The sequence below is a fragment of the Excalfactoria chinensis genome, chromosome 1, assembly GCF_039878825.1.
Source record: "Excalfactoria chinensis isolate bCotChi1 chromosome 1, bCotChi1.hap2, whole genome shotgun sequence".
Taxonomy (NCBI): Eukaryota; Metazoa; Chordata; class Aves; order Galliformes; family Phasianidae; genus Excalfactoria; species Excalfactoria chinensis.
The window spans coordinates 68,292,365-68,313,517 of record NC_092825.1 but is presented as its reverse complement, the minus strand read 5'-3'; the positions used below and the strand labels follow the sequence as shown (position 1 = coordinate 68,313,517).

The 21,153-nt window shown below is 45.6% G+C and overlaps 1 protein-coding gene across 1 annotated transcript in view; it reads right to left on the bottom strand.

The window, feature by feature from the left end:
• The window catches only part of ETV6 (ETS variant transcription factor 6), a 130,049-nt gene extending 111,002 nt beyond the window's left edge, over positions 1-19,047 (bottom strand). Inside the window, exon 1 of the mRNA XM_072358681.1 lies at positions 18,649-19,047. Within this exon, the coding sequence (XP_072214782.1) occupies positions 18,649-18,681 (33 nt within the window). The 5' untranslated portion in view covers positions 18,682-19,047. The remainder of the gene's footprint in view (positions 1-18,648) is intronic.
• Between the last annotated feature and the right edge of the window lie 2,106 nt (positions 19,048-21,153).

Sequence of the window (21,153 nt, the reverse complement as noted above, 5' to 3'; positions counted from 1 at the left end):
GCATGGCAGCTATTGCTATGCCTATTGTTAAACACATGATTAAATGTGATGCAGGTGCTCAGAGCACTGAACTACAACAAACCAGGTTGCTATTCCTGTCTTAGAATGGCACGCTCTAAATAAGCTCTTCCCTTTTCATCACTGCTCCTCTCTGCCCCCATTTCCCAATTAGAAAAACAGAGGAAACAAAACGGATTTTCTTTCTAACACCTTTAGAAATAGTGTTGAGAACACAAAACCAAAGCTGCGGATACAAGCTCCAGTTCTGCCCAGCAGATCACTTCCCTGGGAGCCCACACTGTTTCCTGTTCCATGGTGCCCAAGCAGAGGCATTTTCCAAACAATTCAGAGAAGACAGCCAGAAGACCTTTGTCATCCAGCTGTTACACAATGGCTTAAGGGGGAAGGTAGGTTGCCCCTCTCTGATCACGTCACATATAAGGACAGCTTTGCTCATGCAGTATCCAGGATTACAATGCTCCATAAAAAAGGAACAGGAGACCACTCAGCTGCTGGGCCATCCAGGAAAGGCTGGCAGTAAGGCAGGAAGGCCTGGAAAATCTAACACAGGAAAATAAGCAGAGTCTGTCCTATTAGTATTTCAACATCCTGTGGAGAACAACTCTTGGCTGTCATTTATGGATGAGAAAGGGACAAGAAAACTCCGAGAAGGAAGCTCAAAACAGTGATGTAAACAAAATCTTGAAGGTTGAGGCACTGGTTGCTCCTATGACTGGAAAGCAAGTCCCCACTGTCCCATCAGCAGACCAGGTGCCCAACATCTGGCACAGCTGGCTTCAGGCAGGGAGTTTCACCCTGCTCAGGAAATACTACAGGAGCTTGAGGAAGAAAGCAAGCACTGATGGACTAGCACTCAGCATGACAAACCACAGATCTGCAACACAAAAACAGCTAGCTGGATATCCCACCTCCCCTCTCAGTCACAGTGTCTTCACAAGACATGATCCAGGCTGTTCCTCACACCTCCTCCATAGATTATAAGGGCTGCAGGTTCAGACCTACAGACATGTGCAGACTTACTGCTGTCTTCTGGATAACACAGCTGTACCAGAAGTGTGCTCCATGGACCCAACCATGCTAACAAAACTGCACTCCTGTTGGAAAAGTACGCTTTGCTAGTGGACAGAGGTGATCTTTACAGTGCTAAAGCTTTGCCACATGGCCACATTTATCTTCAGACCACTCTGTCAACATGTTCTGTCTGCTATTCTTGTCTGTGTAAAGCACTGATACAGCTTCAAAAAGATTTTCCTTCCTTTCTCTGGCTTGCACTCCCACACTTCAGGAAGCTGTTTGAGCTTCCCCACCTCTCATTTTCTAATCTGTGTGCGCACACTCACACACACACACACACACACACACACACACACACACACACACTCCCCAGCAGCTCTGCTTCAAACCACAGGTGGCCATAAAAACACCACTACTGCAAGACTGTGGGAGTAAAGAGGGAAACAAAGCAAAATGGGCAGCATCCTTGTGCTTAATGAGCCTAGTTCCATAACAGTGCAGAGCAAGATGGTTTTATACTCACCACAGAATGCTACACGTACAAGCAAAAGTCTTCAGGGTTCCCCTGGGCAATGAAAGTTCTTCCAGGAACCTATTCCCCTGCCCTTTCTCAAAGCATTTAAGAACTAGGAATATCCCATAGGCAAAGAAGGATGCTCAAAGTGAGCTTCCTCCCCCAGCACTTCCACCACCTTTTTGTAAAGCCTGAGTGTAGCTCACACGGCTCCTAACTTCCAAAGGAATTCTCAGTTCCCCAGTAAAACATATGGAAACAAGCTCTGGTGGTAAGGGGAGATGACAGAAAGAAGTGACCTAGGAGGAGTTAGGGATTATTACTTACAGAGCTGTGAACATCCTTACACACACACACACACCTTTCCTATTCTGCTGTACTAGACTCAAGTATTAATTGCACAATATCACTGTTTGAGCCAATCTAATTCAAGGATGGATCCAACCAAAATGATTCTCAGAAACACAAGCAAGCCCAGCAGGGCAGCTCCAAAAATCTCAGTCCAGCTGCTCAAACAACCTGATGCAGATCTGTACAAGCAGCTGCTGCAGCTTGAAATGAGTCTGTTCTCAAACAAGGTGGCAAAAACTTGCTATTTCCAACCTAGAAAAGGAAGGAGAAGGGAGTAAACCCTAGAAACCAACAGTTGAGAGAAAGTCTACTAACAGTGCATTTTGGATATACATAGGTCGCTCCAAAAGTAATGCCTCCTATGTATTTCCATGTAAACTGTAACAGATACAAAGAGCACAATAACACTATTTGATAGAGCAAATTCTCTATTTTTCAACACAATCACAGCCATTAGCTCTGCATTTTCACCAGTGATGAACAAGAACCTGCATACCATGCTTGTAAAAATCTGGAAGGCCAACTGGAACATGGCTTGTCTTTCATGTTGCTGTCGCCCGTGCTGAAATGCACCACTTACCCCCTCACTGTGCTCACATCCACCGTCTGGTCTCCATAAACGTTAAGCAAGCACCAATGAACATCAATGCATACCATTTTTTTCCTGTGTGGAAGAATTCAGTGACACACTGATGCTTCATACACACTTCCATGTCAGGTGCCATTTTGTTAGACTGCCCCTCAGCTGCCATCTATCACAAACAGTAACAAACTGTAAGGGAATACTGGTGGGAAGGTTCAGCCTTAACTGCCATACCACCAACATCCACCTCTCACGCCATTGGCCAACATAATAAAATAAGAGGAATTACTTTTAGGGCAGCCCTTGTATTTCAGAGAAAAATGGAGGGTACCACAGTCATTCAACAGGGCCTGCATGGAAGCTACCTTTCCAAATTGAGTATCTTTGTTTTTACATAATTTGTTTCTATCAAAAACAAAAATAAACAAACAAAAAACCCTCCCTTTCAGATGTTTAGGAATTGTCCTTGATAATTACAACATTTCAAGAAATAAGATTATCTGTAAGTAGCCAAATCTTCTAGCTAAGGTTACTTTTCTAATCAAAAACAAACAAAAACCACAGCACTGGACCTCTTTACTGCCTGGTACCAGCTGTCATTCTATCCATGTAGAAGTGGTCTACAGTACCACTAGTCTACCATCACATTACCTATGAATGGAGCACCTCTATGGAGAAGTGAGAGAAGGAAATCATATCTCTGAAATGTCACCAGAGATTAAAACAAGAAAGATGAGAACTGTAAATATGCAAGAAAACAATTCAACAACAAATGGAGATTTCTTCCAATACATGCAAATAACTGATAATAGAATAGCAGCCAGATGAACAAGTGAAAGGTCAGGCTGAATGGTGCTTTGGGCAACCTTATTTAGTGGAAGATATTCCTGGCCAAGGGAGGGGGCTGGAAGTAGATGACCATCAAAGATCCACTCTAACCTAAACTATTCTATGATACTATGAATGACAGATGAGTGAATAGTAGCCAACCAATCTAATAAAATAGCTGCTACACCGGTTTCGCACTTGTCTGATAAATCTCCTGAATGTTTCACATGTCACAGGAGACAAGAATGAAGGGGGGAAAAAAAATGAAGCCGTCCAAAGTATGTGAGCCTTGTTTTCCAACTTGTATGTAATACAGAGGCTTGGGAGGAAAATATGACTCCCTGTGATGCGCTGAAATGGGGCAGTTAGGCAGCCTTTCATCACAGCCAGCATCCATCCCTTTCTCCTCCATCAACAATGTACATACATCAAGGAGAGCTGACTTATCCAGGCAAGGTCAGCCTTAAAACCTGCCAGGCCCCAAGTAGTAAAATCTTGACCAGGTGCAGGGGAGAAGACAGGTAATCAGGCAGTGAGTCACATCTTGCAGCTGCAGGGAAGCAGTAGAGACCCTGCTGCCAACAGCTCAAGTGCAATAATGGTCAGCAAGTAGTATCCCTCCCAAACCATTTGCCTATATGACAGACATCCACCAGACTCAAGATACAGCATCAGCACAGCCTTACTTGAAGCTAGACATGGAATAGGGACAGCTAGTTGGGCTGAGGGTCAAGAGCAAAATACTGAGGCTCAATCATCTGTCTGTCTGGCAGGTGTCATGATAGACCCAGTGCTTCAGGATGTGAAACACTGGCTTAAAACACGCAATGGACTCCTCTCATAGCTTCCATCTGGCCTTCAACTTAATATATTAGAAGAAATAGTAAAGCTACTTAGTACTGCCACCATTTCCTATTTTTGCTGCTGTTGGTACAGTCATCTGCAAAGATAATGTGAAACTGTCATTATTAGAAAATGTCTTATTTCTGAGGGAAAGGTGTTGCTTCGGTCAACTTCCTTGAGTCTAGCAAAACAAATTAAGACTGGAATTCTGAAATGCTGATTCATTCCGCTTTGTACAAGAATACCTCAAAATAAAAACAAAAGAAACTGACTTTCCTCTTCGCAAATGCTTAGGAATCTGACCAGACTTCCAAGTTTTCTTAACCAATGACGTTTATTTTTCATCCCACATTTGAACTCTTGGAAAAGGAATTGTGTTAAAAGCAGTGATATTACCTGTGTATCAAGTCCCTCAGCTAGCTATCAGCTGCAACGTGCTATTTCACATTAAAATCTAGCCAAATCTCCAGTATTGGAGATATACGTATAGGCTTACAGGTCAACTGTTCTACATTGTAGAAATGTTAATATTTTCAATAAATTTTAAATTCATTATCCTAGACATGGCTGAGGCCTACTTTCATGCATGAGCCAACACACCAGCGCCTTTGAGACTCTTCTAATCAGAGTTCAAAACAGAAGGTTAAAAAAAAATAAGAATAAAGTGAACAGCCCCAGAATCATATCCAGGCACTGTTAAATCGTGTGTCCTACTGACTGTAATCCGGCAACGTTAATTATACCGGTAGGGGTTACAGTAAGATCACTATTAATTATTTGCACTACAGAGACACAAACATTTTCTACTCATGATCAGATTCCATTTTGCTAGGCATTATGCTTTATGGAAGGGCAATCACATTAAATGACTTCAAGGTCACAGAGCATGCAGCAGCAGAGCAGAGACTGAACTAAAATCTTTCGTACCTCTGTATAATACCTTTAACCCAAACCTATCCTTCCTGTCCAGGACAATGCATACATGTACCAGGCTGGTAAATTTTTACAATCATATCACAAGGCCAGCATAGAAGATTTAAGAAAAATAAACTAAAACCTATGAGCTGGCCTAGTTTTAAAAAGAAAAGATGTCAAAAATACTCTTCATGTATAATCTCCATGTTTGCATGTTTCAGGGACACAATTTTAATAGATAATTGAAACTCTGAAATGACCTCTAGATTAGGCACATGGGATGAACTTCCTCCCTTGACCCAGAGAAGCTTCACGCTTTGATGCACGGTTAAGCAGGTCCAGTCAGTCTATCAGCCCTGGCAGTACAGAGCAGCATAAATTTGCAATCATAAAGCAGGAGGGGGGTAGTGTTTGCTGTTCTCAGTCTACCTCAGAAGACAACACATGCAACCATCTTCTCATATTAAAGCAGTATTCTCCTACAATTAAGGCTAAAAGGCACAGCTAAGGTATGTTCAGAAATGCAAAACAAGCCACAGCACAGTTGGAAATCCAACTGTGGCATTAACAGGCAGTGGGGCCTGATACCAATAGCAGAAGGTTCCTTCATACGTCCAGGCAACCCCTCTACCCTTCATACAAACTGCCCACTCTGCTTGAGATGCTTGGCCTCTACTGGTCTCAGAAAAGCAAAAATGGCTCCTTAATGAAGAACCACATTTTAACAGCCAAAAATTAATACTGACCAGTTTTCCCGAAGCTACTCTGTTGAGTCTAAAGGGACAGACCTTGTAACGAAAGCAGGTAGGAATCTTTAAAAGCTTTGGTTATGATTTCAAGTGACATGCATTTAGCCAAAGCCTTACCCAGAGTTTCATCAGCGATGAAATCCCAGATCAACTGGCACGACCACTAAAAATATGTGCCCTGCCCTCCTGTACCCATCTCCATGTTCTAGTACAGGCCGTTCACCTTAATCCAGACCTACTGCCCTATCCAGCACATGGCTGCACAAACATCCGTGCCAGCACAAGGGAGGAGGAAGGGGAAGGGTGGGACAGATCCTGCACAGAGCTACCACCTTATCCTGAACAAACGTCCTCAAACTACTTGTGCAGCAAAATAACAATGGTGCACTGTTGTAATGCCTCTAAAGAATGGTTAGAGGCTTGCATCAAAGCAATCAACTGAACATCAGCCTGAAGCTGGACATGGCAATCACAGAAACTACCCAAGGAAGGAGGGAAGGTGTGACTCCATACCATAAAACAATGCAGGAACTTGCAGGCCCAGTGAAGGATGAAGATTCAGACCTTCTGATCCAGTCATAACTTTCCCTTGTCTCACTATATCTTCACTCTTCTTCGTAACATGCTAAGAACCTCACGAGAAGTGGCCCTAGTAGTGCCAAATCCCTCTGTGCTTCAAAAGGAAACAGTTCTACACAGAAGGCCTCATTGAACAGCTTACAGTATAGCCAAACAAGGTAGCCTGCAATGTTCTACCTGCACTTATCACTAACAAAGAGGGCTGAATTTTGGGAGAACAGCCTTACCCTGTGAAAAGGGAACTGACAGAACATGCAAGTAAGAGCCAAAACAGGAGGCTAGACAGTAGTTGGCCATGAGAGAAACAGATGTCTCAGCGCAAATGACTTGTGCCTGGAAAAATGCTTGGTTTCCAGGGCTTCTTCACAAGCCACGGCCAGCAGAATTAACAGCGGACAGCAGTGAAAGCAAGAAATGGAGAGAAGGACATTAATGACCCGGCCATGCGAGCAGCCTGCTACTTTTGCACGTTGAGATCTGAGCATTGCCCTTTCATTTGAGGCAAATGCTATGCAAGCCCGCAGCAATGGGAAGTCAGAAAGGCTACAATTACCCTTTCATCTAACAAGCTGTTAAGAAATCAAAGTTAAGGTACTTTCCATTAATGGTCTATGCCACTCCTAGTTTACCATTGTATTGCCATATAGGTTATCAAACCCTAGCTTTTTTCCACTGGGAAGAAAAGATCTGATAGAGACTATCACCACTTTCTAAAACCAGGTGTATCATTTAACTCCTGTTTCAAGTAACATAAAGAACAAAAGGACCTTGCAGTTACCAAGGGCTGTGCTTTCCCAGTTATTTGCCACCATTATTTTCAGAGCTGGGCCTCAGTGATGTGAAAGAAGAGGTAAAAAACCTCACATACTTGAGAAAAAAAAAACAGTATGGAGTCTGCACGTAAACAAAGATTTGGAAATACAACAAAGGAGAAGGCAGAGCACCAAAAAAGGCTGACAGCAGAAAATTTAGCCCTGCTTCATCCAGACTACCAATACAGCGGCATTACGGAGTGCACAGATAGCTGCTCATTTCTTCAAAGCTGGTGTTTCAGCACCCAGTTCCATGATGCCTCAACAAGATTGATACCCAAAGCTTAAGTCTGAATTGGAAATCCAAAAGTCAAAAAGCCGAGTGCACTGCAAACACAGATGTCATAAATTAAAGATCATCTACAACACTCAAACAATATATTCCTTGACCAGAGGACTGCATAACTAGCGCTCCCACACTCCATTGGTACCAGTGTCTTTTGAGAATATTCACAGGGCTTTTTGTTGGTAGCAGATAAAACATTTCAGATGTTCAGGCTGTGTGGTCAAGGAGGAGCCCAAGGCAAGGGGACATCAAGATAGGTGGCACTTCAAGGCTGGCTTGCTTACATGTCAGCTGAAAGACAGCATTCAAGAGATAGGGTTTGGCAGAGACACAGGTATTTGCAGGGTTTTGTTTGTTTTTTTTTTTTTTCTTCTAGCCAGCTCACCTTTGTAGTTTTAATTGCTCACTAACTGTATTAGTGCAGGACAAACGTGACTTGGAAAATAGTTCACTTGCGCCAAAGGAAAACATTTTGTCTATACAGGGTCTCACAAGAAGGTCCTGTCTGACAGCTTACTCATTTCTTAATCATTAGCACAGAAAACTGAAGTCTGGGCACCTGGTAAATAACACTTCCTCCTCAATTTTCTCAGCTGTTAGGAACCTGAAAAGAAGAGTCAGGGAACCAAAAGCAAAATGACCAAACTCGCAAATTAAGACAGTCACTCCAAAGCAGGTCGCAGGCATGCTGACAGCATAAATTAATGGAAGCACTGGACCTGTCCCTGTATTGTATAACACCTGTTCATCAGCAATACAGTCATGCAGCTGCCTGTTTGTCATCCAAACAAACGCATCTTCATCTTGCAAGGAACTGTGTTCACTTGTCTCTTATCAACCATCAGAAGAGGTGTGGCTGGCACAGCACGTAGCATTTGGATTATCTAAGAATCTAATTATTTTTTCCACCCTCTATCAGCCAAATCTTGGGAAGAACCTAGAGAAATAAAAGAGGTCAAAGCCCTTTATGCCAGTAAATGGCACCACAGCTCAGGAGGATAATCAAGGACAGGAAAATCCCTAAAATTGTTCTGGAACAACAGTCACCAAGAAGTACTTCATAAGCTGACATTCATCTCATGAATTTCAGGTGGTCAGACTGCCTCTGCTGAGGAAATATCAAAACAATATCAAGAAACAGAGCAGAAGGCCTGACTCACATGAGCAGTTTTCTCAGCTACTACTTTTCCACCTGTCAGTGGTACCGGTGGAGAGCGCAGCACTGAAATATGAGAAGCCTAAAGGAAAACAGAAAAATAGTAGGTCTGGTCTGACCAAGGGTCTGTCTAGGCCAGCACCGTATCTCCAGTAACAGCCAGTAAGGAATACACAGAGCAAGAACATAAGAAACAATCTCTCCCTTGCATGGTCCTCCAGCACTTCATAAGTTTGGTGCTTCCTGAGCCAAGGACTACATCTTTATCTTTGCAATTCGTGGTCTCACATAGATTCAGTCTAATACAAGCCATCTATTGAAAAGCATCTCCTTTTTGGTTTTGCATTGTAACTTCTGGCAGTAAATTTTCTACAGTCCCGTAGCTTACAGCAGGTAACTAGAAATACAGATCCATGTTTGGTTCCAACAGCTACCTATCCATTCAGGTGTGGAGGGCCATCCATGTGAAAGCCTGCACCTTGCAACGATGCTGAGTAAATTTCTGTGTATTTAGCTTATGAAGACAGACGGGCTCAGAGCAACATAAGCATGAAGCTCTAATGGAAATCAAGACAGAAGCTCCAGCCTTGAAATGCTTGCTTACATGGACTCTTTCATCACCATACAACCCTTCACCTCTTAAGAAGGAGCAGTAGGATTGCAAGGTACTCAGCTGGTACTCACCCCATTCGCACAAAGGGAAACCACTAGCAATGGGACTAACCAACCTAAGGACTGCATAAAGTACCAAGAGAACAGTGAGAGGGAGTCTCAGGCAGATAGAAGGCAAAAGAGCCTGAAGAGACCAAGCAGGGAGAGCATGGCATAATTTTACTACAGCTCTAAGTGCCGAGGAACTATGTGAAAACACTCAGCTCCACACTAATGAAGAAGGGCTATCACAGCTCCCTCTAACTCAAAGGAAACTGGCTGCAGCAACAAAAACATTTAAACACAGAGCTAATGGAAACTTTCAAGTACCTTAGAAAACATACATCTATACTAGAGTATAAATGTTAAAATCTGATCTTCCAAGGCTTTTACTAGGGTTTTTGGTTTTATTTGAAACCTTGAAGCTTATTCTGCATCTGTCTCTTCCCCTGTTGCCTGCAAAACCAAATATTGAGGCTGATCTGGAGAAATACCTCTAATATCAGCTCATTTTCTAGTGTACACTATTGTACACCTAAGCCCAAGCCTGCCACAGAGTCAAGACCACCTTAGGCAACAGGTACAGAGGGTATTTTCTTCTTTCTATTTAGCCAACATACACCTTTACAAGGCTGGGAAATGCTCTGGAGTTGCAGAAATGGGAGGTCTGTTTTCTTCCTCCAGTCAAAAAATAAACACGAGGGATGAGGAACTAAATACCTCACTAAATCAGCAAGACAAGCAATCAGTGCAATCATAAAAAATACATAAATAGTAATTCGCTTAAAAATAAAATTTTAATCAATTAAAGAAGATGTCAAAATGTACCAGATGCTTCCTTTCCAAGTACAAATATCAATTTATTTATTTAAGATCACTTTTAATTCTCAGGGCTTGGAGGACACTAAAGGTGGTTGCATACGCAAGTACATTTCAATGCAAAGACAAATGCAGTCTATCATAAATAGCATATTAAAAAATAAAAATCAATCATTCATCAAATAAAATAATTCATTATTTTCCAAAAATCAAAAGATTTAACCAAAAGATAAGGAAATCTACAAGGCTATGTAATTACTTACATAGATACTTATGAACACCACACAGGTTAGGAGAAATGAGACCTAGATTTAGGCTAAAGACCATGTTTAGCTCACATCAGTGCTTTAGCGGCTCTCCACAGATGTGAATCTGTCTTTCTTTAGCACTAAGAATAAAGTACACATGCAAAACTATCAGAAATGATTTACAAATGTATTCCTCTCCTTGCTGCTTTAAAAAATTCACAGCGCAAGGTCTGTACAAAGCACGGCACTTCTTCAGAAATGAGATGGTTCAGCAGCTGCTTGCAAGCATTTGGCCAGGTAGCAAAGCAGCAGCACTTGTCCCTGTCCCTGCAGCCTCCAGTAGGGACATTTGTTGAACACATGAAAAAGAAAAAAAAGAGTTAATTCTTCAGAAACACATTTCACAGGGGTGATAATGGGAACGATGAGACTCTTGGAACAGCACAGATCAACCCACATTTGACTCCTACAAGTAAACAATGTCCGTCCCTCAAAAACAGAAAATTTCTGTTTTTCAGCACTGATCTGTAATTCCCCTTTCATGCATTCCCTGAAGGTTTTCCCCTTTGTCATTTGAATCTGAATAATTAAAGCAACAAAACCAATCTCTTGCTACTCCAAGCAATCCAGACTTTACAAGACCCTCAAAGAGTCACAGATATTCTTCCTCTGCTCTCTTCACAACTAACAAGTGCTCTTGAAATCAAGACTGTTAGGGGTTGAGTCAGAGACTTCAGAAACAATTTTGAAGGAGACTAATAACTACTTGAGACCAGCCTTACAGTTTGCAGAATTTTACACTGGAGCATCTACATGACTGTATAATATCAGAGCATGTCTGTCTTGCTTGGGATCTTGTCTCTAAAGAAGTCCATCTCAGGAAAGTCTCAATAGAAAAAGCAGTCTTCTCCCATGGTAATTAGAGGGTTTTTTTCCCCCCAGTAAAAGCTGTCAGGATTAGTATCTTCTATGTATTCCTCTACCTACTTTTTAAAATCCATTTGTATTTACAGCCTCTGCAGCATCCTGCAGCGGTGAGTTCCATAATTTAACACAGATGGAAGAACTTGTTTCAAACTTGCTCACTGGTAATTTCATTGCCTGTGTAGTTGTGTACTATCAGGTAATTGCTCCCCATACACTACTACTGTGTGATTTTATAGATCTCTATTATATCGCCCTCAGCAGTCTCCTTTTCCAAACTGAGTCATTTGAAGAGTCACAGGCAATTTAGCTTCTCTTCCTATGGAAGGTTCCCCAGGCTTTTCATCAACTTCACTACACATTTCTGTTTATTTTCCAGTGCCACTACAAGCCCTCTTAATAATCAGTAAAATATGCTATAACCAGAACCAACACACAGCATGAATTCAAAATGCAATATACAGATCACTTCTGTTTTGCTCTCAGTTCCTTTCCTGCTACAGGTTTAATTGCCTGTTTGACCTCTAGCTGAAACCTGAGCTCATTTTCCTTTTCATTTCTCCACAGAATTGTTTCCTAAAATCAGATCCCAGGTACAAGGCCCATCAGCAGATAGACCAAGATCAATAGCACAGGACTGACTAGCTCAAGGAGACTTCACTGCTTCTGTTAAGCAGAAGAGCCATGAAAGCACCCTGCTCAAAACTATCAGGGGTTGAAAAAAACACGGAAATACCTCACTTTATCCTCCTCTCTGAGCCTGCAGAGCCCAGCTACTGCCCATCAGCATGATCAAGATGGTTGTATACACTATTAATTCTCTCTCATAGTGCTCTGAATTTTAAGTGAAGTTGTGATTTATCTCATCTGGGAGGTAACAAAAGCCAGCACATGGTCAGCCTACGGTGGTTCTGATGACTCAGTTGGTGTTGGGTGGCTTGCTAAGGTACTATCTCCACTGTGTCTGAGCCCAGTGTTTACAGGGCAACAAAAAATACACAACTCAGACCACACACCACGAAATATTTTATAGCTTATAACCTTATTCCCCTGGAAGCTACTCCTACTCTGTTCCCCAGATCCTCTTCCAGAGAGCCCATTCGCTGAACTCATTTGGCAGGGCAACAACCACTCAGACTGCCATCTGAGGAGAGCATTATATCTCTACCAGCACCCTGGTTCCTGGAACTTCCCAGTACCCCGGGACACAGCAGGATCCTTGTGCCTCCATGAAAAAACCTCAAACCTTTGCTTCCTCATCTCCACAGTCACAGTAACTACACATGCCCATGCCAGGCTGTTCACTTTTAAACTGGAGAAAGCTGGTCCTCAAGAGCTGTGGTGAAGCTGCAGATCAGAGCCAACACAGCAGCACAGGCAGTAGCACAGCTAAGGGCAGCTCACCACTGACATTCTACTGGCTCTGCAGGCTTCAAGCTACACCTCAACATGGCTCGCTGGAAATCTCCCAGTCACTCCTTGCTGATGTGGCATCAAGGACCCATCTGCTGGGAAATGATTCTTCCAGTGGCTTCCGCTGACAAGCAGCTGCCCCAGAGCTTCTGGCTCCTCAAATCTTACTGCCCATAAAGTCAGATCCTGGACAGGTTTGAAAAGATCTGGCTTGCGTGTGTTTTTATATACGGAGCAGACTCAAAGAAAAGAACTTGCCATTCAAGCAGCAGTGTGCTGTGGCAACGTTCTGCCTTACCAGGAAAAAAAAGGGACACTGATCACAGGGTACAATCCCAGCAAATACATCAGATGAGTTCCAAGAAAGTGGGAAGGAGCTCTCCTTCCCAACGCTGCTGTTATATTGGGTTTACTCCGTTCAACGTTCAAGCACATCAGCAGAGTTTCACAGTACACCATTAACGATGGAGGCTTATTTTACAGCGAGTCCTTTTAAGGGGAAAAAAAGGAGAACAAAAGGAAAATGTGGTTTGCAGATTCTGAATGCCTCACCCTAACTGGATAATTCTGTTTCTGAATTCTAGTAGTACTATCCCTGGCATTTTATTAAACATTTCAGTTATCTGGTAGGACTCCAAGCTCCTGGATTTCCACAGGTTCCCATACAATTCAGAAAACATTCCTAGTTTCCAGTGATAGATGCTTTGGAAGAGCCCATTGAATTCATAATGGAAAAAATCACTTCATCCATACTTGGTTGAAACACAAACATTACAAATAATCTCACTTTCTACTACATCCCATTAGTTTTAAGGATGTTCCTTTGTTGGTTTCCTCCACATTAAACTCTCCATTTCCAAAACAAATAATTTCCAAGCTTGATCAGACCCTACTTGGGATAAAAATAATAATTCAGACAGCAAGAAATCACTTCCAGTTCCTATCTACAACAGCTTTTTATTTAATTATGGAATTAAAAATCTAAACTCCACATTTAATATTAGCCAGCTGTTAATAGATTAACATGGAAAATCCAGTTGTCACATTGAAAGTATTCTGTGGGGCTATTCTACCATTTAACTCTGTCAGACCCAGAATTACTCTCGGCATTACACACATTTATAAAATGATTTACAATACTATTTATTTCCATGTGCAAACATTCCACAGAACACCAACCAACACAAATAACACCGTGATTGCCCATTTCCCTTTCTTACCCACCTTGTCTCTCTCCAGCCTGCCTCAGTGCTGACACTATTTGCAAACTATACAAGGACAGCTCTGAAGCAAAGAAAACTGCATACAGCTTAATAAGGGATAACCCTTGGAAAATCATTTAGATGAAGAGTCGTTTGTAGTTTTCTTCAGTTCCTATAGCCAGTTCAGTTTGGAGCTCAGCAGTATTACAGTCAAGAGGCAATATCATATACCACTAAAAGGCCTAACTCCATTCAAAATACATTATTTACTGCTGCTGCAAAAAATCCATAAACAGCTACAGCTAAGTTTTCCACATTTATTTTCTACTCAATGGTGGCATTTTTGAAAGGAAAAAAAGAAAAAACAAAAAAACAAACAAACAAAAACCATAACTATCATCTACTTTCAAGTTCCTCACGGTACTAAAGAAATACATGAGACAAATAGCTTTACTCTGCTCTCCAATAAAACACTGCCTAAAGACAACTCAGCAACACCAGATCCAATACTGGCTAACTTTGGCTTGTAGTCCTAAAAAATAACCTAACAATAGAATTGTTTGCCTCAACTCTGCTGTCAGAAGCACAAGAAGCTGTGGTGGCCTGTCTTTGCTCTTGCTCTGATAGCAGAGAATCATCAATGTTGGAAAAGACCTACAAGATCATCCAGTCCAACCACCCACCTATCACCAGCAGTTCTCATTCATTAAAACATGTCCATCTACACAACGTCTAAACACCCCTCAAATGCTTCCAAGGTCAGCGACTCCACCACCTCCCTGGGCAGCCCATTCCAGTGCCTGGCCTTTCTTCTGAAGAAGCAGTATTTCCTAGCATCCAGCCGAAATCTCCCCTGGTGCAGACTGAAGCTATTCCCTCTGGTCCTATCATAACTTACATGAGAGAATAAGCTGAACCCCAGCTCACTACAACCTCCCTTCAGGTAGTTGTAGAGAGCAATGAAGTCTCCCCTGACCCTCCAGACTAGGCAATCCCAGCTTCCTTAGCTGTACCTCATAAGGCTTGTGCTCCAGACCCCTCACCAGCTTTGTTGTCCTTCTCTGGACATGTTCCTGGGTCTTAACGTCTTTCTCGTAGTGAGGGGCCCAAAACTGAACACAATACTCGAGGTGCAACCTCACCAAGGTTGAGTACAGAGGGACAATTACTTCCTTGCTCCTGCTAGCAACACAAGCCAGGATGCCACTGGCTTTCTTGGCCAGTTGGGCACACTGCTGGCTCATACGCAGCAGTGAGAATCAACCGACATCCCCACGTCTGTTTCCTCTACACAGTCTTCCAGCCACTCTGCCCTAAGCCTGTAGCATTGCCTGAGGTTGCTGTGGCCAAAGTGCAGGACCAAGCACTTTGGCTTCAACCCAGCGATGCAGCCTGTCCAGATCCCCCTGCAGGGCCTTGCTACTGCCCTCAGGAAGATCAACACGTCCTCCCAGCTTGGTGTCATCCACAAACTCACTGAGGGTGCACTCAGTGCCCTCATCCAGGTCATCAATAAAGATGAGGAAGAGGACAGGTCCCAGTACCAACCCCTGGGAAAGTTACAAGTCCCCCAACATGTCAACAGTCAAAACAGTACACCACCACTGCCACCTCAAACATCATGTGACCTAAAAAGCCAGGAAAAAAAAATCAGACCACTCACTCTGCCACTCATTTCTGCAATAAACATCATTGTTTCCACGTTGCATTACAAATACTTAGCCTCACCGCTACGCTGCCGAGGTAGGTTCATTATTATTTTATGCCTGTTTCACAGATAGAGAAAGCAAAGGCCAAAGAGAACATTTTCAGAAGCACTTGCTTATGATTTGCTGTTGCTCTGGGGATACCCAGCTTATGGCACTGAATCACAAGCATTCCAAAATAAACACATGCGAAAAAATGCAAACAGATCCTTTTTGGACTGCAGCTCAGAACTATACTGCTGGGCAAAACTACAGGTTGCCCCAGCTTTCCTTTCTCACACAGTAAGCAGATTATGAGGAAACTTTTTGTCAGAAGACTTCACAACGCAAACTGTCATTGGGAAGCACTCAAGAACCCAGGCGACTCTATAAAAGGCGACTCTAACTGTACAAGACTTTACCTTCTGCTTATCATCACTTCTATCAGCAGAGTGCTGCTGAACTGCCTCCCTCCAAAAAGCAATTTGAGATGCAAGGTACAAAAATACATGTAAGTTATCATTAAAGGATCCTCTGTTTAACTGGGGCATTTCAGACTGGGGCTGCTGTTTTAATGGGTTGCCTCCCAGGAAACTGACTTCTCCTATAATGACACAGTGAATAGTAACGACCAGCGTTTAATTGGGACAGTGTCAGTAAAATTTGGCTTCAAAGGGATTAAATAGGCTGGTACAAAGGAGTTAAGTGATTAATCAGATGTTAAATACGTACGTATGTTTATACTCTGGCTTTCTCCTATGCAGCCCTAAACCCCTAAACACTCTGAACTTAACGGGAGTTTTGTCACTGATACTAACACAAGAAGCATCAGCCTCCTAGCAGAGGTGCACCACCAGCCTTGCAAGTGCACACTTGAGCACTGGTGGGACCAGATGTTAAGTGCGGTACTTCTCTCTTGGAGAAAGAAATACATATACACATATCTGCCACAAAGCAATATACAATTGCACGTACCTACTTGACACGAGCAAAGATACTACTGCAAGTTTATATTGATTACAAATAGTTAAATACGTACGAAAATTTCATCACCTCACAGTTTTCCTAAAACTTATTATGAGTGCTTCTCCGATAACATAGATAGACTGCATATCAAGCACCTCAAGCACAAGCAGAGCCTGAGTCTTCACTCCCTTTGTCAGAGCTTTCCATGGCTCATCGCCCAACTGCAGGGGAATTTACAGCACACAGCCTTGCCCCATGTTGGGGCAGGGAATAAAAACAGAAAAAACCAACACAAAACGCATTCACCATTACCACCTCTGCCAGTTCAAGAGCTCCTAATGCAACACCTTAGAGGAAAACTACTCCTCAAAGCAACACAGCGGCTGTGCAGCCACCTCTGATAAGCATGGAGCTTGCTCCCGTGCCCTAACCTGCATGCTGCAGAAATAATGGCGTGCGTTCATACAGTCACAATACTGCTAAGCAGCTCCCCCAAAACCTGGGTGCCCACCACAACTGGCTTTCGCTCCATCTGTTGGAAACAAGCACCCAAAAAGCCAACGGCACTAAGGAAAACCAAGCAGAAAGTTATCCAGAGTGGTTTGGTAAGAAATGTTATCAGTCGAAATTCACTCTTCTGTCCAAAAGATTTGCTATATTTGAAACTATTAAAACCAACAGCAGCCAAAAAATACTCTGCGCCCCTTCTGTTTCCTGCCTTCCAATTGACCCATATTCCCCAGCACTTGGGACAACACCTGAAGGGCTGCACCTGGACGGCAGCTTCTGCCTAGGCAAAGAGAGCCCGTGCATGGACAAAACAAGCTGAGCAGTAAAAATAGGTCCAGACTGTAGAGCTTGGAACAGGTTGCTTAAAATAGGCATTTCACATTCCACGTGAACCTGCCTAGTTAAGTGTAATGAAAAATATCAGTGGTCAGTGATTTCAAGACTCCAGTACACATTTCCTTGGCTCTCTCCTGACACGCATATATCCCTCTCCAGATAACTCTGTAACACGCTGCACCAAGGGGAGGAAAGGAGCAGTTTTACTGGTCCCTAAACCAGCAGCGCTCTTCTTGCTGACCTGCTGAGAGCAGAAGCCTCCTATTCCAGTGCGACCCAGCTCCAAATCAAGGAAACGCAACCCACCCCACGCTGCTCGTCTCTGCCGTTCGTCCAGAGATCACACCCGACATTCCCATGCAAGTTCCTAACAAACGCGGCACAGCTGTATTGCAGTTTCTGCGCGCAGGAGTTTGCTCGGCCAACTGTGCTCGTCTGCGGGCGTTAGCGCCGTGCCGCTCTGCAACACGCCGCCCCGTGACCCGACGTGTCCGCCCGTGCTGCGGGAAGCCCAGCCGGACCCTCGGGCGGGGAACCCGATCGACAAAACTGAGCCGGGCGATTCCACGCCACAATCACACCACAGAGCCCAAAAGCCTCCTCGGCCCAAAGGTGCCAAGGGGCAAAAAAAACGCGGTGCTGACCGCTGGGCCCGCTCCTTTCTCCAGCGAACAGGGATGGGGCGAGGGAATGGGAGGGGGGGGACGAGGGCAATGGGGGGGCGCGGGAGGCGGGGGCTGCCCGCTACGGGGAGGGAGGGCGCCGGGTGAGGGGGACGCTGGAGTCTGTCCTCGCGGTGCCAAAAGGGACACGAGAAGATGCGAAAGGAAAAAATAATAATAATAAAATAAAAGGAACTAATAATAAAGTCGCGGGTAATAAAGAATAAAGCCAAACAAACATTAGAGGAAAGCCGTGCCCGCGGGAGCCCCGAGGAGCGCATCCCCTCCCGGCAGGAAACTTTCTCCCAACTTTGCGGCGGGGGAAGGCGCGCTCCCCGACCCGAGGCACGCCGCGCCCGTTCCCGCGTGAAGCACCGCGCGGCACCCGCGGGGCCGGCGGCGGGCGCGGAGGGCGGGGGGGGGGTGGGGATGGGGGGGGCTGAGCCCCGGCCAGAAAAACAGACAGACAGACGCAGACACGGCGGCAAAATACAGCAGAAATAAAGTGAGATCGGCAAACAAAGCTAGGCGAAGCAGCGTGACACAGAGGCACGGCGGCAGCGGGCGGGGCGGCTCGTTACCTTGATGCAGCACTGGGCAGCAGGCTCAGACATCTCTCAGGAGGAGCTCCGCGCAGCCCAGCGGGCGGCCGGGAACTTCTGGGGCTCTTCCCACCTCCCGCTCCCCGCCGGCCCCTCAGGAGGAAGTTGCGGCCGCCACCGCGGCCCGCCGAGCTACTCGGGGTCCCCTCCCCGCCGCCGCGCTCTGGGGGGCGCTCGGAAGCTGCCGCCCCCCCGCCGCGCGTGAACGTGTGCGCGCGTGTGCGGGACCGCGCGTGTGTGAGCGCGCGTGTGCGCGGGGCACGGGGGGAGAGCGCGAGGCGGAGGGAGGGAGGGTGAGGGCGGGTGCTGCCGCCGCGGCCCCCGCTGCCCACCAGTGTTTTCCTTCCTGGAAGAGAAACCGAAAGGCGGCGCGGGCCCGGCCGGCCGTGCCCCGCCCATGGAGCCGGAGTTTCGGGGGCCCGAAAGTGACGTGAGTTCCCGGCAACCGGTCCCGCCCCTTAAAGGTGCCGCTGCGGCGCGAAACGGCCGTGAACGGCCTCCGCCCGCGTGCGCCCTGGCGCTGAAGGAGAGCTGAGAGGAAGGGGTCTGGGCGGGCTCGGCCCGGTTAGGGGCCGGCCTGCCGCGTTCTGCGCCGCTCCGCCGGGGGGAGGCGGCGCGGGAGGGCCGCGGAGACGTGCCAGCGTGGGCGGAGAACCCGGCGAGCGGGTGGAAGGCGCTGAGGGAGGCGGTGAGCGGAGCGGCGACTACAACAATGGCCTTTGTTCAGCAGGCGGGGCGGCCCCTTTAAGAGCGCAGACCTGGAAGTGGCACGGGAAGTCCGGGCAGGGCGCAGCGGTGGCTTCGCGCGGCCCTGCAGTAGGCGGTGAAGGCGACGAGGAACCCCGAGTAGGGATGCGGAAGCGAGGGGGGTCTCGCAGCGCCAGTCACACACTACGGAGAAGGGAGAGTGGCGCGGCACATAAAGGGAAGCACCGCGCCTTCTCCCAGTTGGCGTGCTGGGGACGAGGAGTCTTTCGATCCCTATGGCGTAGCTGCGTGGAAGCGCCCGGCTCAGTTTTGTCGATCGGGTCCCCCGCCCGAGGGTCCGGCTGGGCTTCCCGCAGCACGGGCGGACACGTCGGGTCACGGGGCGGCGTGTTGCAGAGCGGCACGGCGCTAACGCCCGCAGATGAGCACGGTTGGCCGAGCAAACTCCTGCGCGCAGAAACTGCAATACAGCTGTGCCGTGTTTGTTAGGAACTTGCATGGGAATGTCGGGTGTGATCTCTGGACGAGCGGCAGAGACGAGCAGCGTGGGGTGGGTTGCGTTTCCTTGATTTGGAGCTGGGTCGCACTGGAATAGGAGGCTTCTGCTCTCAGCAGGTCAGCAAGAAGAGCGCTGCTGGTTTAGGGACCAGTAAAACTGCTCCTTTCCTCACCTTGGAGCAGCGTGTTACAGAGTCATCTGGAGAGGGATATATGCGTGTCAGGAGAGAGCCAAGGAAATGTGTACTGGTGTCTTGAAATCACTGACCACTGATTTTTCATTACACTTAAAATAGATATTTTACATTATATGCAGTGGGGGGAGGGAGGAGAAGGGGGACACGTATGAGGTCATTATCCCCCTTGTTCTGGATGTTTGTATGGATATCTCCTGCTCTTCAGTCCCAGCCTTCATCACAGGACGTGGTGAGAAAGGCACCTGCTCGCCCAGGACAGGAGGCTGCTAGGATCTGCCAGTAGGCATCCTGGGGCAGGTTGCTACAGGCCATTTTGCTAACCAGGACCAACTAACTCCCTGTGCTTTCTTGCAGCTTGTTACAGCTTTGTTTTAAGCAGCCCAGGGAATTAAAGAAAGAGGAAGGGAAAATAATATTCCTTCTCAGCTTAGCAACTGATGATTTTTTAATATAGGGCCAACTCAATAAGAAAGAAATCTTATCTACCCCACACTGCTCTGCAGGACTGCTCTGCTGGAGAAGAGACATTGCGTCTTGATTGCTTTTATGGTGCACCTCTCTCTGCTATTATTCTCTCTGCTTCATCATTGTATGACATTTTCCCTTTCTTCCTACGTGATTACTGCTGGCTTTCCCCATCTGCTGAGTCATTATTCTGTACCCCATGGCAAGGGAGTTTTGTGATTCCTTATGTTAAATGTAGAAGTTAGAGACTGAAAGGACCTGTTAGGTCATCCATCCCACTGGTATTTACAGCACATGATTGATCCATCCACATTAGTTTTTAAGTTAGTTAGGTAATGGGGCTTCCACCTCTTCCTTTTGAAGTCTGTTTCATGATCTAACAGCTCCCATGGTTGGGAAAATATTTGGTCCATATTTTCATGTGTCCAGTTTCACCCAATTACTCCTGGTTATAACTGCGTATTTTACTGCCCTAGTTTTTTTAATCTCTTTTATGGCTTTCTGTGCTTTTCACCCAGGTGTCACTTCTTTTCCTAGCCACTGACATTTGTTCTTTTTATCTCCTTTTTTTATATCAGTCCCTGCAGCCACTTTGTCACTGTCGTTCATCTTTAAT